At 35.7% G+C, this 25,911-nt stretch overlaps 1 protein-coding gene across 9 annotated transcripts in view; it reads left to right on the forward strand.

Annotated features, from left to right (window-relative positions):
* LOC126916525 (monocarboxylate transporter 10-like) overlaps positions 1-25,911 on the forward strand; it is a 335,858-nt gene that overhangs the window by 234,944 nt on the left and 75,003 nt on the right. For all 9 annotated transcript variants that reach the window (XM_050722383.1, XM_050722387.1, XM_050722386.1 and 6 more), the window contains 2 exons: positions 8,450-8,572; positions 9,586-9,759. In XM_050722383.1, coding sequence (XP_050578340.1) covers positions 8,450-8,572; positions 9,586-9,759 — 297 coding nt within the window. The remainder of the gene's footprint in view (positions 1-8,449; positions 8,573-9,585; positions 9,760-25,911) is intronic.

A 25,911-nucleotide genomic window follows, 5' to 3' on the forward strand; every position in this document is an offset into this window, starting at 1 on the left:
AACAATTACGAAACGCAGTATAAATAAAAATATATTCGCGCTTCCCAATGCAATATATCTACTGTGACGAAAGGTGTAAAAATTCTACGTATCGTTCTCCATATAATCCAAAAGAATAACAGTAAAATTCTATCGGAATTTTTATCGTCGCTGTCACAGTGAACAACGAAATCGCATACGTTTTAATGAAAAATATCGCAGGAATTTCGCAAGTGGCCTGTCAGCTGGCAGAGGCGCGTGAAAAAGGGAAACAATTCAACAAGTTGACAGTCGCGAGTGTCAACCGGACCGCACGTGTGTTTCACAAGGAAAAGGTGGGAAAAATCAAATTGATGAAATGAACGAAACTGCGAAGAGACGGAGAGAAAGGTTCACGGTACAGTTACGATTTTGCTGAAACGATGAAATTCGCGCACGGCCACGTTGACTCGTGTTAATTTGTCGTGTCATTTACAAGCTTCGAAGCTGACCACGACGCGCGACCCACTCATAGTTTTCGAACGAATTCGCGTTACGGTTAAACACGGTGGACACTTGCGATTGGACAAACCGACCCTTTCCAATTGTATTTGCATGGTCAACCCTCTTTCACCCTCTGTGAAAGAATCGATTTCGAATCAGTTGCAGGCATCGCCACGTTCGCTTCGTATTATGCAGATGACCCGCGTGCACGCAATCCCAACCGAAATATCCGTGGCGATACGAAATTTCCCGATTTTTCGCTCGATTTACCGATATCGAAGCTTTTCCCACTTGTTTTATTTCTATTGTTTTCGATAAGCTGGTTCGTTCGTTTTTTTTTCTTTTTTCTTTTCTTTTTCTCTTTTCTTGTTGACGATATAATGTTAACGGGACAGGTTGAATGGTAATTTTGGAGGCAGATGTTAAAGATGATTTAGGTAGTTAGAATTTATCAAGGGCGAAATTTATGTTAGTGGATATTACTGAAGATATATTGTGTGTATAAATGGGTTTATGTGGAATATAGTAGTGCCTGATGGTGTTATGTTAAAATATTTTTTCAGAATTTAAATTTGATAGCATAAAAGAAATATTGCATAATAGAAAAAGAAAGAAAAGATAAAAGTTGAGAAGAATATATACGATATTGTTATGTTAATTAACGATAGAAATAGAATAGTTAAACCATTCGAATTTTTACTAATTTCCCAAGTGTGACTCTTTATTAATTTTGTAACTTTTGAATAATTACAAAATAAATAATTCGATAATTTTCAAATAATTGTTTCATTGATGTTCGTATTAAATAACTGCGTATACGATATACTATGAGATATTGATCACTGTATCGAGTGCAAGATATTGTCTGACCACAGGTAGACTATTACTACTTACTCTACTTCTCGCTTTCTTTCTAATTAGTATCAAAAAATATATTGATTGCGACGTGCTGAATGAGATGTCTGATCATAGACGAACCTTTACTACTTGTACTGTTTCTCGCTCTTTCTCTAACTTCTAATTAATCGCATTCTTTTATAGTTCTTTCTGAACACTCCATTTTATGATGGTCATTTTATATTCAGTTTAATAAAATGTCAAATTGATTTGCAAACTTATAATTATTGTATACAGAGTATTTAAATAAACAATTCCACTTCTATCTCCATTGGACATTTTCAGACGATGCAACTTGATAAGACAATAATCTCTTAATAAGCTGTTCTTCGTACATCGTTTAAGTTTTCGACAACAATGCAACAGTACATTCCATTAATTTCCTTCTACGTTTATTTTATCAAACTACAAATCTTCACTGAGAAATTTCGTCAGTCGTTTTACTGGGATCAATACTATTTTAACTGCAGTGAAAACACATCGAAACTCTCAGTACAAAAGTGCCACTAAGCCGCACAATCATAAAAATGAAACTCGAACCACAGTTAAAAAAACCGCTGTTTGTTCTCTATCGAAGAAAATTACTCGGACTCGCGTTTTTCTTCGGAAAACAATTATTACAGGAAGCGGCGCGATTCCTGATATCGTTTCACGGATCGGCAACAACGTCTCGATCTACTTTCCGGGACAGTTAAATCGTCGGACTCTTTTAAAATCCCTCGACATTTTGCTATTCGTTCGAAGAGATGCGTGTTTGTCTCTCGTCCACGATCGATTTTTGACAAATCTCCCGTGGAACCGGCACATATATCAACCAGAAGCTTCAATCGGGACGAGTGTTTTTCTTTGTTCCACCATGGTTGCCACAGAATAGAAACGGAAATATGTCATTGGATTTTCTTTATTGTGGTCAGTGTATTGTGACTTCGTTGCCGAGTAGAAGTAGATACTGTAGTTCCTGAAATAGGAAACTTGTTTTGGAAGAGAATGTTTAGGAAAAAGAATGTTCTGCTATTTTTTATGATTCAAACTGATACTTTTTATATATGCTTTTTGATATAGTTATTGCTTTACAATAACAGTTCAGAAAAGAATCTTGGGGAAGGAAATTGTTTTGCGAAATTTTTAAATGAGATTGGTATTTAAGGTCTTGATACGTTGATATACTTTTTCATAATTTATTAGTACACATTAATGTACAGTAATAAAAATAATATTTTATTATACTTTATATTTTAAGAAATATAATAAATAATAAAGTATTCCGAAATATAATACTTGTTCATAATGCCACTTTGTATAGCTTTTTAAGAGCTCAACTGACGCCATGCATTTTTCATAAGGCTCGCAACTTCATTACTTAGGCTTCACTCACTACTTGATTAATTAATATTAGGTAATGTAGGTAAATTTCACAATCAACGTAATTAGTATACAACATCTCAGGAAGCAAACCACTTTCGAAAATCTCCTCAAGCAATCCTCTAATTAAACTCACTCTAATCAGACCATATACCTCAATCACGTCTGACCGAGAACGTCTCATTTTACTTTCATCCATTTCAAAATTTCCTATTAATATTCTTCCTCCTAGTTTCCATGCAAGAAAACCTTTTGGAAAATTGAAAGAACAACCTTACCGCATGAAACATAACCCGTTCCTCCACTCTGCATATTTTATCCGACAAAGTAAGAAAAAAGAAATAGGAAGAGGAGAAATTTGGAAATTCACGGCACAAGATTCTCATAAGTTTTGCATCAAAGTGGTAAGTTACGATGGCGGCGAGATCTTAGCAAAGCGGAGGAAGCGTCGTAATTCCTTTTCATGGCAATTTCGTCGTTCGCAGTTTTTGTTTTTCAACCTGGTTTTGGCGCAGAACCTCCTCCGTTCCGATCCATTTTTCACGAGCAGCCTCATTTTTCGGCCGACCCACGCGCTTATCTCCTTCGTTGGCTCGCGTTCCTTCGCACTGTAATTAAGAATATTTCGCCCCTTTGATTTCTCGCCTTAGCGTCCGATCCTCGGCCATTGTGCACTATCAATCAATGGAAAGAAAAGTTTCTTTTACAGTTTTTCCTTGCTCGTCAGAACTCGGTGCGTTAATGAGTGTTCCGTTTCGTATCTCAACCGCTTGTCGTGGAATAGAGGAAAGAGAGATTATTCACGGTAGAATCGATGGAAATTTAAAAGGAAAATAGCGAATCTTCCTTCTCGTCGACGGAGAAAAGAATATCGAAGGGAAATATAAAATTGTCTCTTTGATCGCCGAGACAGAGAGGATTTTAAATTACACGAGAACGAACGTTAAAACGTTCTCTGCCAGAGACGAGTTTTGTTCTGGCAGTCGACTGTGGAGAAAATTAACCGTAATGTGCCTAACTCGTGCGATCCGGTAATTAATTATGAAGGTAAACTAATTTTAGATATCCTGGCTTTGTCCTTTTCAAATGGAATCGAGAGAAGAACAGGATGATAAATTGGAAAGACATTTGACGTAGAAATTAATTCCGTTTCATTTCCACACCAAGTTATAATACCATTTATTAGCTTTACTTTTGAATCAGACTTAGTTCAGTCATTATTTGGATTGTTCCAATTTCTGGTATTTCCAGGCGACTCTAACTTGACAATCGTTCAAGTTGTCTGTTGGAAATTCTCTGCCCGTCGTCCACCAACCAATAGGATTTTGTTCGCAAACAAAATCACTTCGAAATGAAAATTATTAAAAACATTTTCGTCACTTTAGTCTGCCATCGTTGAAAATCCACGAACACGGGATAGGCACCGTACGTTACAATCCAACACTATACAATAATTAATAATAATTAAGTTCTACAATTAGTAATAACAATGCTTCTGTTGCTAATAAATATTATTAATTGCTAATAAATGGCTGCAAAAAGTATTTTGCAGCCATTATATCTATTATAACACTTGAATACCTATCTCTTGGATTTAACTGTATTAAATTTCCTACCATTTAGTAGTATGATTTCACGTGACTACAGAAATTGGAAGGTGCACCCATGTTTTTCTTATTTCGAAGAGAAAATATATTTAACTTGAACACATTAGATTTAAGTTGGTTCTTTCGAATAACAGAGAGAATTGAAATATCTGCAAAGACGTATCATCGCTACTCTTTATTTTTACACGGTGGGAAAGCTTTCGATGGGTCCAGGAGAAAAGGTCATTTTCCAACGGTGACCAAAAGAGCGAAATAAAAATGCAAACAGCGAGCGTCGCTAAAATTCTACTTTAAATTGCTTAAAACTTCATTAGCCCCGTAAAGACGAATTTTACGAGGAACTTTTGCTGTTTGCGGAAACTTTGCCGTTGTACGTTGTAATTAAGAGGCGAAAAGAAGAGAAAGGAAAAGAAGCGGAAAGGAACGTTCAGCGATGCCGGCACGAACGGTCGTGCCACAATTAAGAATACGTGTCACGCCGATTCCTGTTCCCCCTTTCTTTTTTCTTTTTTTTCCACTTACTTTTGCTTTGGTTCGCGCTGCTTAAATATTTCCTTTTTTAACTTTTTACTTTTTACTATTTATGTTTCTATAATTTTTTCCATCCTTTTTTCCTTACAAGCTGCGCTCACGCGAGCTCGTTTGCGAATCGATGTTAAGAAATTGATTCCCATGGCCGAAAGACAGATGGAAATTCAAATTGCTCGATTCTGTTTCCTGTGGCTTTTGAAAATTTCCCTTGCTTCCGAAAATGTTTATCGAAGAGTATTATAGAAGAATATTATATAAAACAATTAATAAAAATGTTTTGACTCATGACGTTTTCACGTCTCACAGTTTGCAACGACGTCGTTCTTCGGAAGTTTAATTAGAACAGGATGGAATTTCATTTGGCGAACGGATTGAGCTAGTTTCAATCTCTTTTGTGAATTCAATTCTGAATTCACACGAACTCACGAGTGTATCGATGTGAGTTTATCTGAATTCAATTGATTCGCTAATTAAATTTTCTATACGAATTATTTTCCAGTTTTAATTGAATTATTATTCGCACGTTTCACTAGCAAGAAACGTGTTTATCGCACACATATCGCCTGTCCGCGTTTTTTAAAATTTGAGTTTCCCCACATGGATGATAGTTCTCCAGTTAACAGTTAAAAGTCATATTTATGTCTACTTCATAAATTTGTCAAAAGTAATATTTTTCTACTTCGTATTTACAAAGATATTTTCAGGAACCATGATCCATCATCGTCATTTTGCGTTTCTAAAAAAGGACCAATGCACAATTTCTAGCCAATTTTATAATAGCATCGATAAATACAATGTAAAATGTTTTTATTTAATTACAAATTACCATCGAACTTTCAGAGCTGTTTTTCTCGAGAATGCAAAACGTGGACAAATAATATGTTTGCTGTAAATCATCGATAGATGCGAATTTATGGAGGAACACTATTTTTCCAAGATTTTTTCTGTACATTTCTTCGGCTGAAAATCATCGACCCGCTTTCTCGAACCCTCGACCACAAGACTGCTGGCCCTCGTTCTCACCCCATAGCAACTAGCATCTCCTTTTCATGAGCACTTTTATCTAACCCACTTGACTCTCCTTTTTCCTCTTCATTTCTTTCAACTCGTTTCGTCCCCGATCCGTGGCACAGAGTTGCGATGTTGCAAGACGGAAACATCGTAGATACATTGAATACTTCTCTCCCTCTCTCTCTCTCTCTCTCTCTCTTTGCTCGGAATCAATTCTATAACACGTTGAAAAATTTTCCATTAACCTCGAATTAAATATTTCGCGCGCTGTAATGGAAATTCTGATGGAAAACAGAAAATATAGAACGGATGATGAATATTCGTGTATGGAGGTTGTATAGCAATGAAAAGTTGAGAATTAATGAAGTTTATTACGGTGACAGAAAAATTGGGAAATTGTCGGAATAAATAGGAATTAAATTTCATGTTATTGGACTTTGTACACGTATCACAGAATTTATTTATTATTTTTTTTACATTGTTACGATTCAGCATGTGTTAGAAGTAGTTTGCAGGATTGACAGTGAAGCTCTATAGGTATAGGAAATACGAAAATTCTATACCCTGTAGAAACTATATACCCACAGCATTTAATTTCTTCAATTAAACCTCCTTTTTCAATATAATCATTTTAACAAAACTATACTATGAACTTGGTAGAATCTATAGTATAAGCTGTGTGTTGTAGCCTTAAGAGGCTTAAGAGAAACAGAAATTAGTATTTTGAGTATTCTTGAATATCGAGATCTCGTGACTAATATCAATAAACGTTGGTTAGAAAATCCGTGATTATAATAGAAATATCATAATGGAAAGAATATAAATTGGGAATAAATTATAGAAATGGTAGAGATTTTTGGAAGCTAAGCAAATGATATAAGCTAATAATATCACAAGGAAAGCAAAGTTCGTATTTTCATGCTGTGAAATTTAGAAAGACTTTGCAAAATTGTAGAGAACGATTGGAACAACTGTAACGATAACATTGTTTGACAGTGGGAATTTCAAATTAGTAGAAATTCGTGACATTTAGTATCGAAATAACAGTAGATTCGGAAGACGTAGGTTCCAGTAGCAACAATTCAAGCTTATAGGATTTTCCAGTGATAATTTCGCGAATGTTGGACTAGATAGCGATAATTCTAGGATCCGGGAACTCGGTAATGACAGTCGTGGGGTCATACAATTGGATAATGTTAATTTTGAGATCACGAGCCTAACATAAATCAATCCTAATTCCTCAGAGAATTCAACAATAATTATTTCAAAAGCAAAAATAGAGCATAAAATTAAATAATATATTATTAAATTAGCTATTAATTAGCTAATAATTAGATATTATTAATTATTTCACAATTATTTTAACGCGTTGTAATTTTCACGCACTAAACTATATCACGCGTCACTATCGCCTAAAATATAACAATCTCTTAAATTCCAATTTAAAATACTAAAAAACTCTTCTATAGTTCCTAAGAGATAATCATAATTTATAGTACAATTTCAGATACAAAAGTGAAATAAAAAGTCGAGTAACAGGGATTCACATAATTAAAAAAAAAAAAAAAAAAAATAGAAATAGAAATAGAAATAAAACGCACAAAGCAAGTAACATTAACTTCGCTGCGATAGTTCTAAATCTATTTAAAAGTTGTAAAACGAAATTCTAATTGAATTAAATCCTCTTAAATTCTAATTTAGAATATTAACAAAGCCTTCCCTATTTTCTAGACACGTTACGCACAGTAAAATACCGCAATTCGCGATATTAAGTTCACGATATGTAATTTTAATCAAACTTAATTTCAATTTTCCTCTTTTTCATGGAGAGTTCGTCTTCAACGATGCCGAACTCACAATAAACAGCGTTTATCTTTATCGCCCGGCTTAGCCAGCGCACAAAACGGGTCGTGCCACATAAATTCATTGGACGCATCTGCGAGCCAGTTCTCGGTGTAATTAAGTCCTGCAAATATATCGTCGAATTACGCAAAAACACTGGTGCCTAATCCGCCAGGGGTTAATCCGCTCGTAGCCTTCTTAATTTACATTCAAGCGAACGTAGCATCGATTGCGAAAGTCACGCCATTTCGTATATACGTAGAGCTCAGAAGCCAATCAGTGTAAAACTAAGATAAATATAGTTTTTACAAATTGGTTTTGAACAAAATTTGCGATGCCAATGAAGATGTCTAAAACGACTTTTATTACGATTTTTATTATGACGTACAGATGAACTTAACTGCAAGAGAGAACGAAAGAAAATAACCATTGTTTTTTAAAAGAAATAAGATAGAATTAAAAAATTGTGTCTTGTGTCAAATGTCAACTGAAAAATTTGAATATATCGATCTATGCATTTGTCCGGATTTTGATTTCCCTTTGAGGTTGACGCTCGTGTTTTTTGATTTATTGCGGGTAAAAATTTTGATTGGAAATAGTTTAACAATAAATTAGTTTTTAAATTGTCTCATTCATCCCCAAGGCAAGTTAAATTTACGCTGATTCGTTTCTCAACCTTTCATATATACATTTAAAGTATTTCTGTTTTTTAATTGTTGCTTCTCTTCTGATTTTAGATACTCGAATGCGTTACATGGACGCAGAGGGAAGTCTGCATGATGGCATGATCGGAAATAGTAATTGGGTGCTCGGTGATTTGAGAAGTCTTCATCGTTGTGTGCCAGCCTTTCGTCGTCCAGGTAATTAAATTCATGTCTTTCATGCTGGAAAGTATTTCGATACTAAATACAAATTCAATACTATTTCAATACTAAATCGGGCTAAAATACTATCGTCAGATCGCGGATATTTGTGCAACTTTACTATTGCTTATCCCTGAAAATCAATATCAAAACAATTTCATACTTGTATCAATGTATTTAAACAGTAAAACGTATGGCGAGCGTTTCTCTTTGGATACTTGAGGTATTCTTCCTGCGTATTACATGCATTCTATACATTTTTGCAATTTCAAATTTCCTATAAACGCACAAGCATCGACCATGCAATTATTATAATTAATAAACATCGATAAAAAGATTATTACTTTCTCTAACGAGAAAAATTATCTGCAACTTGTTAATCTTGGAAGATCAAAAATCTTTTTATTCGTTCAATAGTAAAATTTCATTATGAAATTTCACCAAATTAATATTTACAATTAATTCTTAAGATACAAGATTTTTTAATTCAAATGGAAATTCTAACTTATATATTATCGAAATACAGATACTTTCTAGATATCAAATTTTAGTATAAAATATTACGAGATTGGATGTAACAGGGTTACAATAGCGTCTCGCTCTTGCGCTACAAACGAATCGAACTTTTGTACCCTTTATTCACAATTCTCATCCAACACACACACACGCACACATGCGTGTATCTATGTACACAGTTTGAATTTGGCACTATAGAGATACAGTCGGTTCGATCCGGATAAAACCCAACACAAAAGATAATACGCGCACGTATCCTTTTTCGTGCACGCTACAGTATAATTTTATTATCTTTTATGTATATCATGCTTTTTACGAATAAAGTATTAAAAAGAAAAAATATTTAAAAATGTAGAAAACCGAGAAAAAATCGAAAAGAATAATAGAATTAATTCGTTAATTAATTACTGTGCTCATGGCCAAACGAACGAAAAAATTCGCTCACACGATCCATGTAAAAAGCAATCGTAATTAAGGCTAATCTTTCCCTTCAGGCATAGACGTCGCCGCCATGCGAACGCATTTCTATCCAGAGGGTGGTTGGGGGTGGCTGGTTTGTGCAGCCGGGTTCCTCGCCCTGTTGCTCACCACTGGAATGCAGCTCGCTTTCGGGCTTCTTCATGTTCACGCTGTGCGACGATTCGGCGAGGAACATCTCATGGATTTGGGTACGTTTTCATACATCTTACACTTTCTCTGTCTGATAATATTTCCTCCTTCGTGGACCCGTGACAACCAGAGGAAACTTCACCCTGATAATTTTCCTTGGTGAAACTTTAGGCTTTCGAATAGTACGTTCTAAATTATGCTTCTTTCTAGAGTCCTTTTATTGTTTGCGGTTTATGAATTTCTGTGGGAAGAGGAAGAAAATATTGTTGCGACGTTGGTCCTGGGAATTCTTGGGAATCTCATTTTGTAAATGGGAAGCCTAAAGTTAAAAATGAAAATATTTTCCAAAATGTTAAAACATAATTATCTTCTTAACCGATGCTAATTATACGCTGCTTATTTATTACGATGAAACATAAGTGTAACATATATAGTCGCTCATGGAAGTATTTACTTGAACTTTTATTATAGGAATCTTTTTGTGGCTATATTGGGTTGACAACTAAGTGATTGCGGATTTTGTCATTACCACTTAATGACAAAATCTGCAATCACTTAGTTGCCAACCCAATATTACGTGCGTTGTACGAAACCTTTCGAAATTTTGTTAACGCTATAATGAAACACGTATGGTGATTGTAATAGTAAAATTTGAAACCAATGCTATCGATAAATATCTTTCAAATTATATAGATACATTTCAAATTTTATCAACATATAATATTATATAATATAATATTATATAATATAATATTATATAATATGATATTATAATATTTTTAAATGTTCGAATGAGCGTAGATCGATCGTATCCGAAATTAAAATCGAAATGCAAAGGTATACTATAAAAGTAGCGAATGAAAAAATTCGCACAAGTATATTTATGAGCAGAACGTTTCTTGAAAAATTAGGCAGCTTACAGCGCAGCGGGTGGATACTTTCTTTGAAGCAACTGTGAAAACTCCGATCATTATACTGGAGTTGTACCAGAATTGTACCGGAGTTGTGGTGGAGTTGTACCGGAATTGTGCCAAAATTGTATCGGAATTGCACCGGAGTTATAACGGAGTTGTACCGGAGGTGTGGTGGAGTTGCACCAGAATTGTGTCGGAATTGTACCGGGGCTGTACCGGAATTGTGGTGGAGGTGTGCCGGAATTGTGTCGGGATTGTACCGGAATTATACTGGAATTGTATCGGAGTTGTGGTGGAATTGTACCGGAGTTGTGGTGGAGTTGTACCGGAGTTGTGATGGAGTTATACCGGAGTTATACCGGAGTTATACCGGAGTTATACCGGAGTTATACCAGAGTTGTACTCGTGAAAAATTCATACGTGGCGACAAGAGTTAAGTGCTGTGTGCTGTTCCACCGTGGGATTGATTCGATGATTCTTTCGTAATCGCGACGGATCGCATGAAACTTTCATTTCGCTAGAATCGAGTCGAGCTCGGATGATATCGTCCGTTTGAGTTTCTTTGTAAATGTTACAATGTACACATATACATACAGTCTATTATCAAATTGATTTTCCATTCAGTCGATTAATCCTCTCTGTAATCGACATATTAATTCAACGAATTACCTGATACAAGAATGGCTTTTTAATTAAACTTTTCGAGTAGTGTTTGGTTCGAAACAGTTTGATAGACTATAGCAATGAACTTTTTTTTAAGTTCTAAATGTAACTAAATTAACCCTGCTCTCATTTTGGAAACAAAACAGATTTGTGATGCTTTAAGAAAATGTTTTTCTTATCCAAATTAAAGCGAGAAGTCAACAATTGGATAACAGCTTTTTTAAAATTCCATTCGAATTTATAATATCTGTGGCGTTTAGGCGAAAAAGTATACAAAATGAATTATAAATCTTGTAGAGATACGCTCATAATATGTAGAACAAGATACGATATAAGATCGAGTGTTGAACTTTGAATATACTGTGCGAATTTTACGTAGAAGAACGAGCAGAAATGAAATCGACTTGTCTATTGGAATCATAAGCAGAAGGCAACAATGTAGAAAATATTAGCAGCGAAAATTTACGACGAAAATTCTATCGATGTTTGACCAAATTTGACTCTATTGACCAAAATTTCGCTTACATATTGAAGAATAACATTTGATGAAAAATGACGCAACAGGGTTAGCCTAATCGACCGCAATAAACCGTTCGGCTCTGCTTTCAATTTATCGCAGAATAGAACGAACCTTTCGATGCGCCATATTTCTCAATTTACCGCCAAAGACGTCAGAAAGTATCAGGCATCGGTATTCGTATTGGCCCGCTTTTCCGCTTCCTTTCACTGAAATCGACGTAACAGTCTCTCGAAATTTGCCTTTCGTTCACCGCGATGAATTATTTTGTCAAAATGCCGCGCGAAATAAAGCCGGCGTCCCATCGACGGGGATCTCGCCGTTGCTCCAGGGATTTCCAGCACGTCTCGCCGAACACCACCGAGGAAAGATCCTTTCTTCGGAATATTTCAAACGTAAGAGCCGGTGCTCAGCTCCGAAACGAAGATCTGCTGAGGATTTATTCCCGTGGAATCGTGCGTTTCTCTCCGCCCAGTTATTTCATAATGACAGCCAACTTGAATTTAAAATAATCCCTCTGTTACCGTTCTCCTCTTATTCTTTCGCTAGACGAGGGAAGCCGAGAAGGTAATCAAAGAAGGAAACACGAGATGAATTTCCTAGTTCGTTTTCGAGCCTCAGTTAGTCTGTATCAAAGGAATTTTTCCTCTTTTTGGGAAGGTTGATGAATAGCGTCGAGAATTCTTGCGGATACTTCCAGCAGGATTCGTTGGGAAAAATTTGGAGGGAAGCTATGATCGGTGTAAGCTTCGGCTTCTCTCGCGATGGCTTTGTTTTGCAAATTTCTCGACAAGTTTCTTGAAGAGGGCTATTTCGAAGCAATTCCATGGACTTTTAGAGATTTATCATAGCGTTTCACGTCTATTATCGCAGTACGCTGATATGAGATAAATACTAGGTAGCAACGTATGAAATTCTCAATTTTCAATCTGTATTCAACGATTTAATCAAGATGTATGATATTGATATTGCACTTAATATCATGTTAATTTAATATCAATAGTAGATTTACCATAATATTCAAATCTCCAGAGTATATACAATATTGACATTACACATATTTAATATAATATTTATTATCGAGCAATACTACGTATAATGTAGTATTGATAAATTGCTTACAATTGAATGACCACTCTCTCTATATATATATGTATATATATTACATAACCCCAACCACATATTTCAAACATCAAAAAATATTGCTCGTCGATACACACTGCTGGCCGTTGGTATTATTGCTCGTTACAGTTATTGCAAAAATTCAACGAATTTTACCGTATCTAGTATTTTACATTGTGAAGCACGTATGATACGAACGATTCAACAGATTTATAAAATAATAAAAAAGAAAAACCATGGGAAGCATTCGATTCGGGTTAACAAAGTATTCATATACATACTTATAAGCTGCAGTGTATTTTCAAAAATTTCCTCAATCACGAACCACGTGTTAGAAATGCAACATACGTCGTTAGATTGCCGTGTCAAGTTAAAAGAACGTGATTTTCCGCTTAAATGCAGTCACCGTTACCAGGTAGCCGAAAAGTAGTTTGTCTACGTATACGTTAAATAAAAAATCTGTATCTGCATTGAAACAGAAAATATAACCGTAATCTGATCGTTAAATATTAAAAGTCGTTTCTCTCGAAACCACCTCTTGACTGGATACGCCTATTTGGATTAACACGGCGATATATTAAACCATAATATTTTTTATATAACATTTCTGTGATAAACCGTTATCCCTCGCATGGCCTGTAGCAAACAGTATCACTGTTGGAAAGGAAAAGGTATTAGAGTGAAATGTTAAAAGTAACCCTGACAAACTCGAGGCCTACCGAGGGGAAAAGAGGCTTTCCCTTGCGGCGCGACATGAAATACGGAAGTCCCCGATAAGTCGAGGTTTATTTAAAGTCTGTGGGAAAATAATGGCCGCCGAGAGGCTCGCGAGAAAACGATTTGATCGAAGACTGAAGAAGCTCCGTGGACGGGCTGATAGATACCGGCGTTGCGGCAGCGGCGGTCGGGCTTATCGTTGACCTACTCTACTTAGTTATCTAGTATACATCATAGGCAGCGATGTGGTTGAAAAGTTCGATCGATCGATCGGTATATTTACGTGGTTTCCGCGTCCGTGGACTGACGACGGTGTAATTTATGGCGACCAGCACCGCAAAAATTACGATATTTTCAATACACTGCGCCAGCAGCTAATCTATCGTGACGTCTCGGTCGCTACGCCAGTCGCCGATCAATCTTCAAAAGGTGTCGCGTAGAAGATATATCGTAACATCTGGTGGCGGTGGATATTTTATGTCGGTGAGTTTCGGTCTTTTGATCTGTCGATTTGTACGCTAACGCTCATAAATATCTGAACACTTTAGTTGATTTATAGTAACAATATACGAATTTTATTGTATCGTATGAAAGACGAACAGGTAATTTTAAGCAACAGTTACTACTTTTTTATGTAATCGTCAAACTGTAGCGTTGAATTAATTATTAATGAACGTGGCAATAATATATTTTATTTCTTACTATGTATACTGCTACACGCAGACAGTAAACATAGAATAGTAAAATAAAGGTAGAATAAGATTGTGTGTACAGGTGATTAAGTCAGAGTGCAAGGCAATATGGAAAATAATTGTAAACCGAGTTCCTCTTATGCTCGGGAAGCTAAAAATAAATTCTACCTACTACTACTACTACTATTACACACATTTACTACTTAAATATATTATATAGTAAATATAAAGTGATTCTGCTGATATTAGAAGTCTTTCCATTAGCTTAGACGACCTTTCATAATCTGATTTTTAATTGAAAGATCAAAGAATCCGAAGATAAAGAATTTATTCAGTGACAGAATAGTTCCATGAGATTTAGTATTTAGTTTCATTGCTACATATAGGCGTATGAAGATCGATTTCATCGGATCGTAATACGCCATTAGACGCGACTATAATGATTATAAAGAATAAAATTATCACAGTTTTATTTCTTCCTGCTCATATTAAGTACCGCATTTTTATCCGGAAGGACATTTTTATACGCCCTAAAAATTCTATTTGATGAATCGAATTAATTGTCGAAGCGTTAATTTAGTTAGACTCGAATCATTGAATTAATTTTGGTAAAACTGGAAGCAGAGTATTAGAGTCTCGTCTACGAAATATGTTTTAGTCGACAAATACAATGCCAACACGACGACAGATAAAATTTAGATGGAGCAAATTGAACTCGGTTTCAGAGTGGCTCGTTTCGGGTATCATTTTCTAGTATTTACGACTTGCCTGACGCTTGATACGTACGTGACGTTGAATACTCGTAGTTTGCTTTAATGCAGACCTAACCATCGTCGTTTAACCACGCGTCCCACATGGAACTACCACTTGTTCAATCCCCTGGAAAGCCATAAATTTTGCGAAAGTCAAATAACATCGAGCTTCGTGTTGCTCGGACGAACGAACGCTTCATGAACGCTAACTGTGAATGAACTTTCTATTGAATGTTTCTGCGCATCTGTTTTAATTGGTTTTTAGTGAGATTTCGGAAAACCAACGCTTTCGATCGATTTATTTAAGTCGAAGTTTTACCGAAGTTTCAAACAGTTTGACTCGAATTCTCTTTTTAATTTCCCGCATTACCGATCGATTTCATATGGTGGAAAGATAAATTTTGAAGGTTCACGAACGATCTCAAATAACAACCTCCGAATAAAAACAGAAAGACTCGAAGCAACTATGTTCAAAAACAAATCTCAAATTAATCAGAGAAAAATGAGTTTGAAAGGTTGACGAACGATTTCAAACAACAATTTCCAAAAGAATAGATTTCAAGCAGCAATCCTGACGAAAGATCTCAAATTATTGATAGGGAGACAAGTTTGAAATGTTGGCAAATGGTCCCAAACAACAGTCTCTAAAGAAGAGATTACCAACTACAACTTGGAAAAAAAGATCTGAAACTAATACCTCCGCAAATTTCTTCTGGAACAAATAATTCCCGGAACGTTCTCGGGTTGCGCAACCTACAAAACTGCGAGAGCAAGAAGCGTGTGTCGTAGGGTCTGTGAGAACACGTATCTCGATTCCACGTCTCTCCAGACGTAGACAAGAAAAGTCTGGCGGGTCCCAGAGCGTACCGTTTTCGCGGCATTGAGTGGAAAGTTGGACGCGGCATCCGCGTTTCTCGATACCCTTTGGGCAAAGTTTAGAAGATGAAACAAGGAAAACGAACGAAAGGATTCGCGAGCCTGATGCGCGTTGACATTTTTCAGACTGGCGCCGATTGGTTCTATATTTTAAGCGGCGACCTTTGTGTCTGACGTTGTTGTACAGGTTCAGTTACTTTTATTTTTCCATGGTTTATTTTTCTCGCACTCTTGCCACGCTCGTCTCTCGTGGTACAGTGCAGCTTCGATCATGCTGAACGAGTCACGCGTCGTTGAATGTTGATATAAAATCGGTATCTATCAGAGTACCACGGTCATTGCTTTTTTAATTAAGTGTTTTATAGATAAATTTAAACATTTTGATCGTTATCAGGCTTATTATTATGCGATCTAATTAACGAGTCATTAGCGATCCTATTTCACGACTTATACACTGTCTTAGCGAATCGGTTAGTACGAGCGTCTTTGCGAACATTATCTGTACATTAATTTATTATTTTAAATATATTCGACGATTTCAACAACGAGCAATCTCGTCCATTAAACCTCACCGACCAACTATCCTCTACACGACTAAACAACCTCCACATTGGTTTATTATTTCTACATAATCTAATTTGAAATCTAATCTGTCCTACACCTGATCACTTATCATTTAATATTAGATATAATCAGATATATCTGCGATATAATAATAAATAGTATCCAAGCTAATATTCCACTCATTTTCACGCGTGGACAATTCCCTGTCCATTATTTAGTCCTATTTAGTCCGGAATTAACCATGTTCAAGTATACTTGATAAATGTTGAAACTGGATTTTCTTGTAAACTAAACCTTAAATGACAAAATTCTATTTTTTCATAAGCAATCAGCTCGTGCCTTCGTGTACATGTTATTCGATCGCATCATTAGCTAACATTAAATTTTTACAAAATATTATATTGCACTTGCACACATATGCTTCGCGATGTTATCTAAATTATTCACATTGTTGAAAATCGTTTAATCCGTGAAATTTATCATATTCTAATTATCCTAAGAAATGTGGGGAGAAAATGTACTGGCAGTCAACGCGTTTAGAAAGAGAACGATCTTGATAGTTACACGTCTAGTTGAGTTGAAGAAGCTTGGCGAGTTTTCAGTATATGGTGAGAAATAAGAGAACCCTTTGATGGATATATAGTGCACGGATATTGTGATACAGGTAGTTTAGCGAGGTGTTGGCGCTTTACTTTCGAGATGGTTGCCTTGAACTTTCTTCCTGCTAAGGCCTGCATTATGGAGTCGTTGAGGTTTATGGGGCTACGTGGTTGCGATCTAAACGATAGTGGATTGCGAGTGTACTTGCGAAATTATTTGAGAATTACAGCGGTCTGTACTACATGTTTCATGTACATATATTGGATTGTAAAATAAATTCATCTCGTTTCCCCTGCATATATTACATTGATATATTATATACGACGAATATATATATTAAATTGGGACATAAATTCATCCAGTTTCTATACGTGCATTACGCACATTGATAAATAGCAAATATGAATGAAAAGAAATTATAAAGACAGAACGAATTTATGTTACAATACAATGCAGTCTACAAAGCCAACAAAACAACCTAACTGCTTTCTAATGAAAAATTGGACGTTTTCTTGCCGTTCACATCAAACGTCGGAAATTAAATCAGTCACAGTAGAGAGGAAACGTTTCTTAATTAATGCACGCGTCGTTAGAAGTCACTTGGGCATCAAGCGTGATCTTTTCGGGGCAATTTTCCTAAGCAGCTGAGTGTTAAATGCTGCTTAATTTGCACGACAGTCAGGAGTGAAAGGTGAAAGGGCGGGCCACAGAGAACTAGCGTGATTACCGTGTCGCCAGAAAAGTGAAAGCCTTTCATCACGACAGGCGTGACATTTTCACGATCCTGAAACTGGACGTACCTCTCATCATACAGATGCAAACACGCATAAGCATAACCTACGCGTCATGTCCACGTATCGATCGTCTTTTTCTTCCCTCTTGACGCTACTCTTGGCTCACCATCGAAGAAACCACGCGGAAGTGAATGGAACTTTGTCGTTTATAACGTGTAAAAAAATTGCAGACTCCAAGTTCTTTGTGAATTTCCTTTCGTATAAAGATGGCCTTGATTTTTCTTCTTTCCTCCTGTTTCTTCTTTTTTTTTTTTTTAAGAGAGGAAGGGTTTTTTTTGTCGCGTTGCAAAGATTGTTTGATGGGATTTTTTTAACCTAGGTTTTACTTTTAAAGTCAATGTTAAGTTTCTTAATATAGTGTCTTCTTTCTTTACACTTTCGCACAAACCAACAATTTTCACAACGTTCGTTGGAGCGATGCGATGAGAATAAATTAATTTTATTTTCTTGCGTGGTTTTCCAAAGAACATATGGTAGCACCTGCATATTTTTAAAGCATAACGGAAATTGTAAAAATTATGAATCTGAAATGCTGTTACTGTTTATTATTAATCTTTATTACTACTATTTATATTTTACGTAATTTTTCATTTGTGAAAGGGTGAAAGCTCGATTACAAAAGATTGAATTATTAATTCCTGTTTTATATGTTTGACAGATTATTTTGTAATATTTCGTATCGGTGTCTCCGTGAACATCGGAATATAAGATTTCAATTTATTATATCGAATGAGTAATTGTCTTGTAAACTCCGATACATCGCGCGGTAAGCTTCTGTAATGTCGATAGCGTCTAATCTGTAATCTTTAATTAAAATCTACGGGAAACTAGAACGTGCAAAAACATTACAAAATATAGTATAAAATGTATAATACACTACTTATTACAACATTTAGCAGATATAACAACTTTCTGTCCCTGGATTCCATTTTTTTAAATTATATTATATTATATTTAAACTTAACTTCATTAAAATTTCTGATCATACGCGATAACAAAAACTCCACGAATGAAAAGAATACAATATTCTTTCAATTTACGATTCTTTCAAAACTGTTTGAAAGGCTCGGCTTTTAATTTCAACTTCTCCTCGGTGAAATCAACAGAACCGATGGAGAACGATTTCCAATACGATTTATAAAAATTCCCATTCCTCGTGGCGGATCTTGCGAAACGGGGTCGCCTGTATCGTCGAATCGAAACGGCGCGACACGTTGTCGTAATTCACAGTATGGAGACCTGGTTGCAGTTGGAAGTCGAGGCTGCATGCTCGCTAGTTTTCATTAAAGTATGACGAACGCGACTCTGTGCTCGCTTTTAAATATCGCGTGCCGATTGTACGCGCCCCGACGCGCTTTTGTTGCCCGATAGCTGCGGCTACATTTTTCCACCGATGTTAATGGCATTTCCTGATCACTTGCCTTCCCCTGTGTACCTGTACGTGTATCCTTTTTCTCCTCCGATTACGAAAAAAACGACACGCGACGATTGTCGAGTTTGCTCAACACTTGTCAAGTTTGCGGAAAACTCGTAACGAAATGAAATCAGCTACACGCTTCAGTTGTGTGTAAACTACTCTGTTTCTTTTTTGTTAATCCTTCTTCTCGGTTACGCGTGTTTTTTGCGCCTGGAAAAAAAAGTATAAAGCTTTTCTGCGGTGCACAGCACGAAAGTGGAACGAGAGGACTTTTCGAGAGGCTGTAGAAAAATGGATTTTAAAAATTTTTCTAGGAATTTATAATTAAGGAAATAACATGGTTTCTAAAATATGGTCCTATTGGTTCGTGTGTAAACCACCACATAATTGTATTATTATTGAATTACGTATGTACCAATTACGTATTATTGTCCGAAAATATTGAAACGTACAGATGCTGCAATAAATACTATTATATATATCAATTATTGAATTATATATACGATTGAATGATTATGGAATTATATTGCTGGCAAATAGTTAAATTATTATGAAATTTTTATTCGTTTTAGAAATATAAGAAGAACGAAGCTTTTTCACACTCGTTATAGTTGTTAATTTAGATGTAGCTTCATTAACGTTAAATTAATTCTTAATTATTCTTTGTTACGTAATATTTTCATCACATTCTCTAATTGTTTACCTACAGAAATATAAAGGAAAATTTTTATTCCAAACACATCGTTATATAATACATTAAATTTCATAGTAATATCATGAGATCTCTGTTCACAATTTTCTAATAAATCTGTTCCTTTGCATTTTTCATTCGCGAAAAAATCATCTCCGCGTATTCGCTGATTTATCTACTGAATTTGCCAATTTGTCTAATTTTCCACTCCCATAGATTATCGTACAATGTTACATATTTCTACTTGCGAGCTTCATCTCAAAACACCGTATTAAATATCGCGATTTGAAACATTGTCAAGCACTTCCCTTCTTCCTTTTCTTTCATCCCAGACGTTCTCATTATTGAAAGCAACCTGCAAGCTGAAACTTAACTCACGTGCATCCTCGTTGTGTCTTCTCGGTATTCTCGGAATCTCGTGCCACGAGCAAGAAATTCCAAGTTCAATTCGCTCGACAACTCGGGGAAGAAGACGTCACACGGCTTCGCTACGTTTATTATTTATACATCACCGTGGTGCTCGTTCTCCGTTCGTCACGAGGTATCCCAGCAGCGACTCGTGACATTCAATTTCCACCACGTCCCTTGGTAAATGAGATTTCCCTCTTCGACCCTTCGATCGCGGATCCCTGAGAAGCTGTCTTCGTAATCTCCAAGCGGCGAGAACTCGACAAAATCGAACGATTTTATTTTTCAGTTCAGTTTCTTTCGAGTTTTCGATTCGACGGTTTTTTAATTTGAAGCTCGGACGCTAGTGAAAAAGAATAATTCGCTGGAGTTTTCTATCGAAATTGCGAAACTTTCTGCAGAGTGACGTTGCGCGGAAAAATGGTTGGCGATTGAAAAAGGATTTTGGACAAATTTCACGATTTTTCTGACCGAATAGAGAGTTTCAAGGTTTTAGAAAGGTTTATAGAAGAGAGAGATGAAGAAATTCTCAAAGGCATATCGAAGAGGCTGATAAACAAATTTTCTGTAACTCCAATTCGTTCAATTATTGAACTATTTAGCACTTTGAAAATTCAAAGTTTAATCCTCCTGCAAATTGTTCTAATAAACTACATGGAACAATTTGTACCTTCTATCGTATTACTGAATTATCAAAATCCTTACTAAATTCTAAAAACAATAAAATACTGAAACACTAAATTATATTTTACACTGCTCAAATATTCAAAATAATATGCTAAATTAACTTGCCAATTCAATTGTAAAGAACCGCATAAATACTATTTAATAATTATTTACTAACTATTTATTAACCGGCTATTGACTAGTACTATTTAATAATTACTTATTAATTTAATAAAAATTTAATTTAATAAAAAATTGCCTAATATATATTCTGTTTCTACTAACAAGTACGAAATCCAATGTTTTTCTACTGAAATTCGCGCAGATCCACAGTTTCGGAGAACAAACAGAGAATATCGTGTTCAAAGGAGTAGTTCAAACAAGAGAGTCAAAGAAGCGGAGCGTGTGGCTTATTACAGCGGCTGAAACTCGGCTCTCGAATAAGTTTTCTACCAGCAGCCAGCATCCTTAATGACGTTCTACAGCTGAATGAATATCCTGATCGCGTGAACCGCATATTGAATCTTCGCATATTGATTAAGGATGCAACACACGGCGTATCTCTGCCTGCGCATATTGAACTGAACGTAAAGCGTCGCGATTCGATGAACGTCGCAACATTTTTTTTTCCTGTTAAATTATAGCCACTGGGGTTTATAATGGGTGCAGCTGTGTGGCGCGACGCATTGTCCATGCTTTGGAAATTAGTCGAATATTATATTCAGAGGTACACAAACGTAATTAATATGTGAAATCCTTTGCGTGGTTAGTTTCATAATCATTTAATTGTAAAGGACGCACAGGCTAAGTTAATTAATTAATTATTGACTGTTACGTACCGACCACTCTGTTTATGTTTATATAAGTAATTTTTATAGATTAAATACAAATATTCCAATTAAGAATTAGAGATTTTGGAAAAGCACAAAAATTAGGTAATAGGAAATGGCGAATGTTATAATTGGACAGCGGATTCGTACGCATTTGTACGAAATTTAAAGACGTAATAAAATGCAGAGAACGCGTACGATATACAGAAATATATAAAGTCCCCTATAGCATTTACATCGATCGATAAAACGAATCTCTGTTCGACGCTAGAACTGGCGAACTGCGAAAATGATTGTTTTCAAAAAATTGCTTTCCTTTCTCACAAATCGCTGGGAAAATACAGGTATTCCTGACAGAATTAATAACGATTTTTATCTCGATAGAAACACAGTTGTATAGATCTATTTATTTCGAATTACTGGTACCTTGATATCCTTTAAATTATATCGATTTATATGGAAATTCACAGATCGCTAATTGTACTGTCAAGTTCCATTTTCTTAACACTAGAACTATCGATAGTTAACACGAAGCTATTTCTACCACAACCAGTCAAAATGACTGGTCTTTAAAAAATACATATAATAGAATATTTTTATATTTTTCGATTTATTATTTTCTTACTGAAGGAATTCCATATTATGTAGTACATTTTTGGTATTATTAATCCATCTGCGACCATGATCGACCTAAACGAGGATTGACATATTTGTAAAATTGTAGAACCAGTCGTCTTGACTGCTGTGGTATTGCTAGTATTAGCATCTAGCGATCGATCTGGAATTTTCCTGATAACTGATATCATCATATTGAATGATACGCGGTAAAAATTTAAGAAATATGTGGCAACTTGTACAAAACGAGGAAAATGGTTAATTGAGGTTCGATAAACAGATTGCAGCAACCTTCATACAAAATTATTTTGAGTTGGAATACATAAAAAACAAAATAAAATTCATTATACTATTCTTTTAGTTATCTTTACGAAAGTCATTACACCATTGCGGAAAAAAGATATAACGTGAAGTAGGAAATTTTAAAATAAAATTGTAAAACCAGTCGATTTGACTGGTGTGGTAGTTCTAGTGTTAATTAACTACAGCCAGCGAAATATAAATTTTCGTAAAAATCCGCCGTCCAGTTACGAACATCTGCCGCTTGGACAGTGGTTCTAACACACTGCGAAACGGTTTCCCATCGAGTGCATGCGTGTCGATAATCGAACGCGAAAGGCCTTTCTGGAGGAATCGATGCACGCGCGTTTCGCGACCTCGATCAATGACGAGATGCGGAAGAAGCTCCATTGTGTGCGAGGAGTTCGCGACGTCGTTGTCGTTTATCGCCTGGCGAATATCGCGTCTGCTAGACGGACAATGGCAGCGGGTACGTGGTCTTGCTAAACGAGACACGCCACGAAGATCGTTGAATGCCGTGTACGCCGTTGATCGAGGTTCGTAAGCCGCGCTGACGTTCGTATCTTTATCGCGAGCTAACGCGATAAAGGCAAACGTGAAAGCTGGTTACCAGCTGGAAGATTGAATTTGCGGAGATCGGGAAGTTTATTGTGAAAATTGCAGGCGAAGGAGAAGGAAGTTTGCGGTGGTTGTTGCTTGGCTGATTGGAGTCGAAGGGCGACGTTTCAGCGCACGGAAAGATGCTTTCTGAATGTTTTATTTTGTAAGATATGGTTGTGGGATCTTGTGATTGATGGTTTTCAGCGATGGAAATGTTGCAAAAACGTTGGCAGATTGAGAAGCTGTTTGGGGAGATGGAAAGAATGGAACTTTGAAATATCGAGAAAGCTACTTGTTGCAATAATTGGAGAAGATTTTGTTATTCTGTGTTATTATTATATTGTTCTATCGAGTATTATAAGTTAGGATAATTTTCAAGTCAATTCGAATCGGATCAAAATTTCAAGGTTTGTTACGTGGCAATGTAGCTTTTGATTCTCTGTTATATCGGATAATATTAGAAGTCTATTTTATAATTTTCAGTAGCTTGTAACGACGTTTGGAAATATTTAAAAAATAGAATCTTAAGTATCAGAGAAATTACTTGTTATAAGTATTCCTTAAATATAAGATAGCCAGGATTAAATAAAATATTCTAATTAAGAATTATACTTAGGATTATGAAATTATTTTATCAAACTGTATAAATAATTTCTCTAGCTAAATATTAAATGAACAACAATTTTATATTATTTTATCGAATTAGGTATGATCCATTTCGTTCTATTTTTATTATTACGTTCGTGCATAATTCAATAAACTAATATAAAATAAAAAACATTTTGCGTCTATTATTTCCATATAAAACGAAAGAAACTTTTCGGACAACCTAATAATATACTAATTAAGAATCCTTAAGGATTCACAGACCCGAAATATCTTACAATTGAGACTTTTTCTCAGTTGAGACACTCGTTCTTTAATATGATGCGACGTTTATTATGCAGCTTCTTCCACGTCTCGTGGTTGATCGAGTTCCAAACGCGTGTGCTTCATCGATTCCAGCAGAAAGGCCTTTCAGATTCGATTATCAGCACACACGTACTCGCATACCGTGGGAAACCGTTTGCGAATCGCGGATTCCACGCAGTTACGTGGATAAATTATCGATGTAGACTGCGGTTAAAGTCTGCTCGACGGTGAGTTTCCGCTGATTGGGCGAACAGGAACCGAATGGATTGAACGCTGATCGAAGCGGATGATGTGATTGATTTCTGGGGTTTGAGATTTCAGGGGCGGGGGATTTTTGGTGATTGTTTAAGCTTGTTTGATTATTTGCTTCGTGGATATAGCGTGGATTGTGGTCTTGTATTGGTTTGGATCGTTAAATGTTCCAGAGACTCTTCAGGCAATTTGTTGTATTGGAATTTAAATGGAATTAAGGATTTTAAGTTTATTTAACCATTTTTTAATGAAGAGCAGAATATACGAGAATTTCAGTGGAAGATTGGTAAAGGTAATTTATCTATTTCTTTTTTAATTAAGATCAAATAATAATGTAAATATAATATACTTATAGTGTAACGTCAAAATACTTAAAGTTCAGAAACATTATATCTAAGTACATAATCATTGCCATTTTCATTCATCGATTAATCAATCCTCTGACTCAATCACCAACGAATATCTCCAAATAACAATTACCCAATCATTGAAACAATATACGGATATTGAACTAAATTGCTTTTATTCATCGATGAAACAATCAACTCTGTTTTCTGTCAATCGCTCCAAAATACTGAAATTTCTGGAAAAATAGATACACCATGATTCAACAAGTTGTTTTAATCTGTCAATCAAATCCATCAACTGTCTATTAATCGGAACGAAAAATCTCGTAATAATTTTTCGGAATATTAAATCATAACAAAACATTTTTTTCTCGTAAGACAGTCAATCTTTTAATTCGCTACCAATCACCAGGCAATATAAATCTCGAAAACACGAAGAAAGTTTATTTGATCACATATCTTGCAATAATATTACGATCACAAAATCAAAATAAAAAATCTGCTAATATTTCCAAAAAATATACTCTCTCCACTAACAATACAAATACACAACGAAGATATATTTTCTCGTAAGATAATCGATCTTTTAACACTCTAGTAACCACCAGGGAACGTAAATCTCGAGAACACGAAGAAAATTTATTTGATCATAGTTCTTTTACGTATTACCACCGTCACTGGTTCAATATTGTCCCGAAGAACAGGTCGCATCCACGAAAGCCTTATCGCCTTTGTGATCCTCCCGATGCTTGATACTTGCAGAGTAGCAAGCATAGTATGTATATGTATATATAACCGATGGCTAGGTAAGAAATCCGAAGCTTTAGGGATTTATTTTCAGAGACGTGCAACGATACGCCATTGGCCAGGCGTGTAACTCGTATTCACGGGATTCAGGGAATAGACCCAGTTTTCATCACGGTTATACTTTTCCACGTTGGCCAAAATTAGGGAAACCGTAT

This window comes from Bombus affinis, chromosome 5 (genome assembly GCF_024516045.1).
Source record: "Bombus affinis isolate iyBomAffi1 chromosome 5, iyBomAffi1.2, whole genome shotgun sequence".
Taxonomy (NCBI): Eukaryota; Metazoa; Arthropoda; class Insecta; order Hymenoptera; family Apidae; genus Bombus; species Bombus affinis.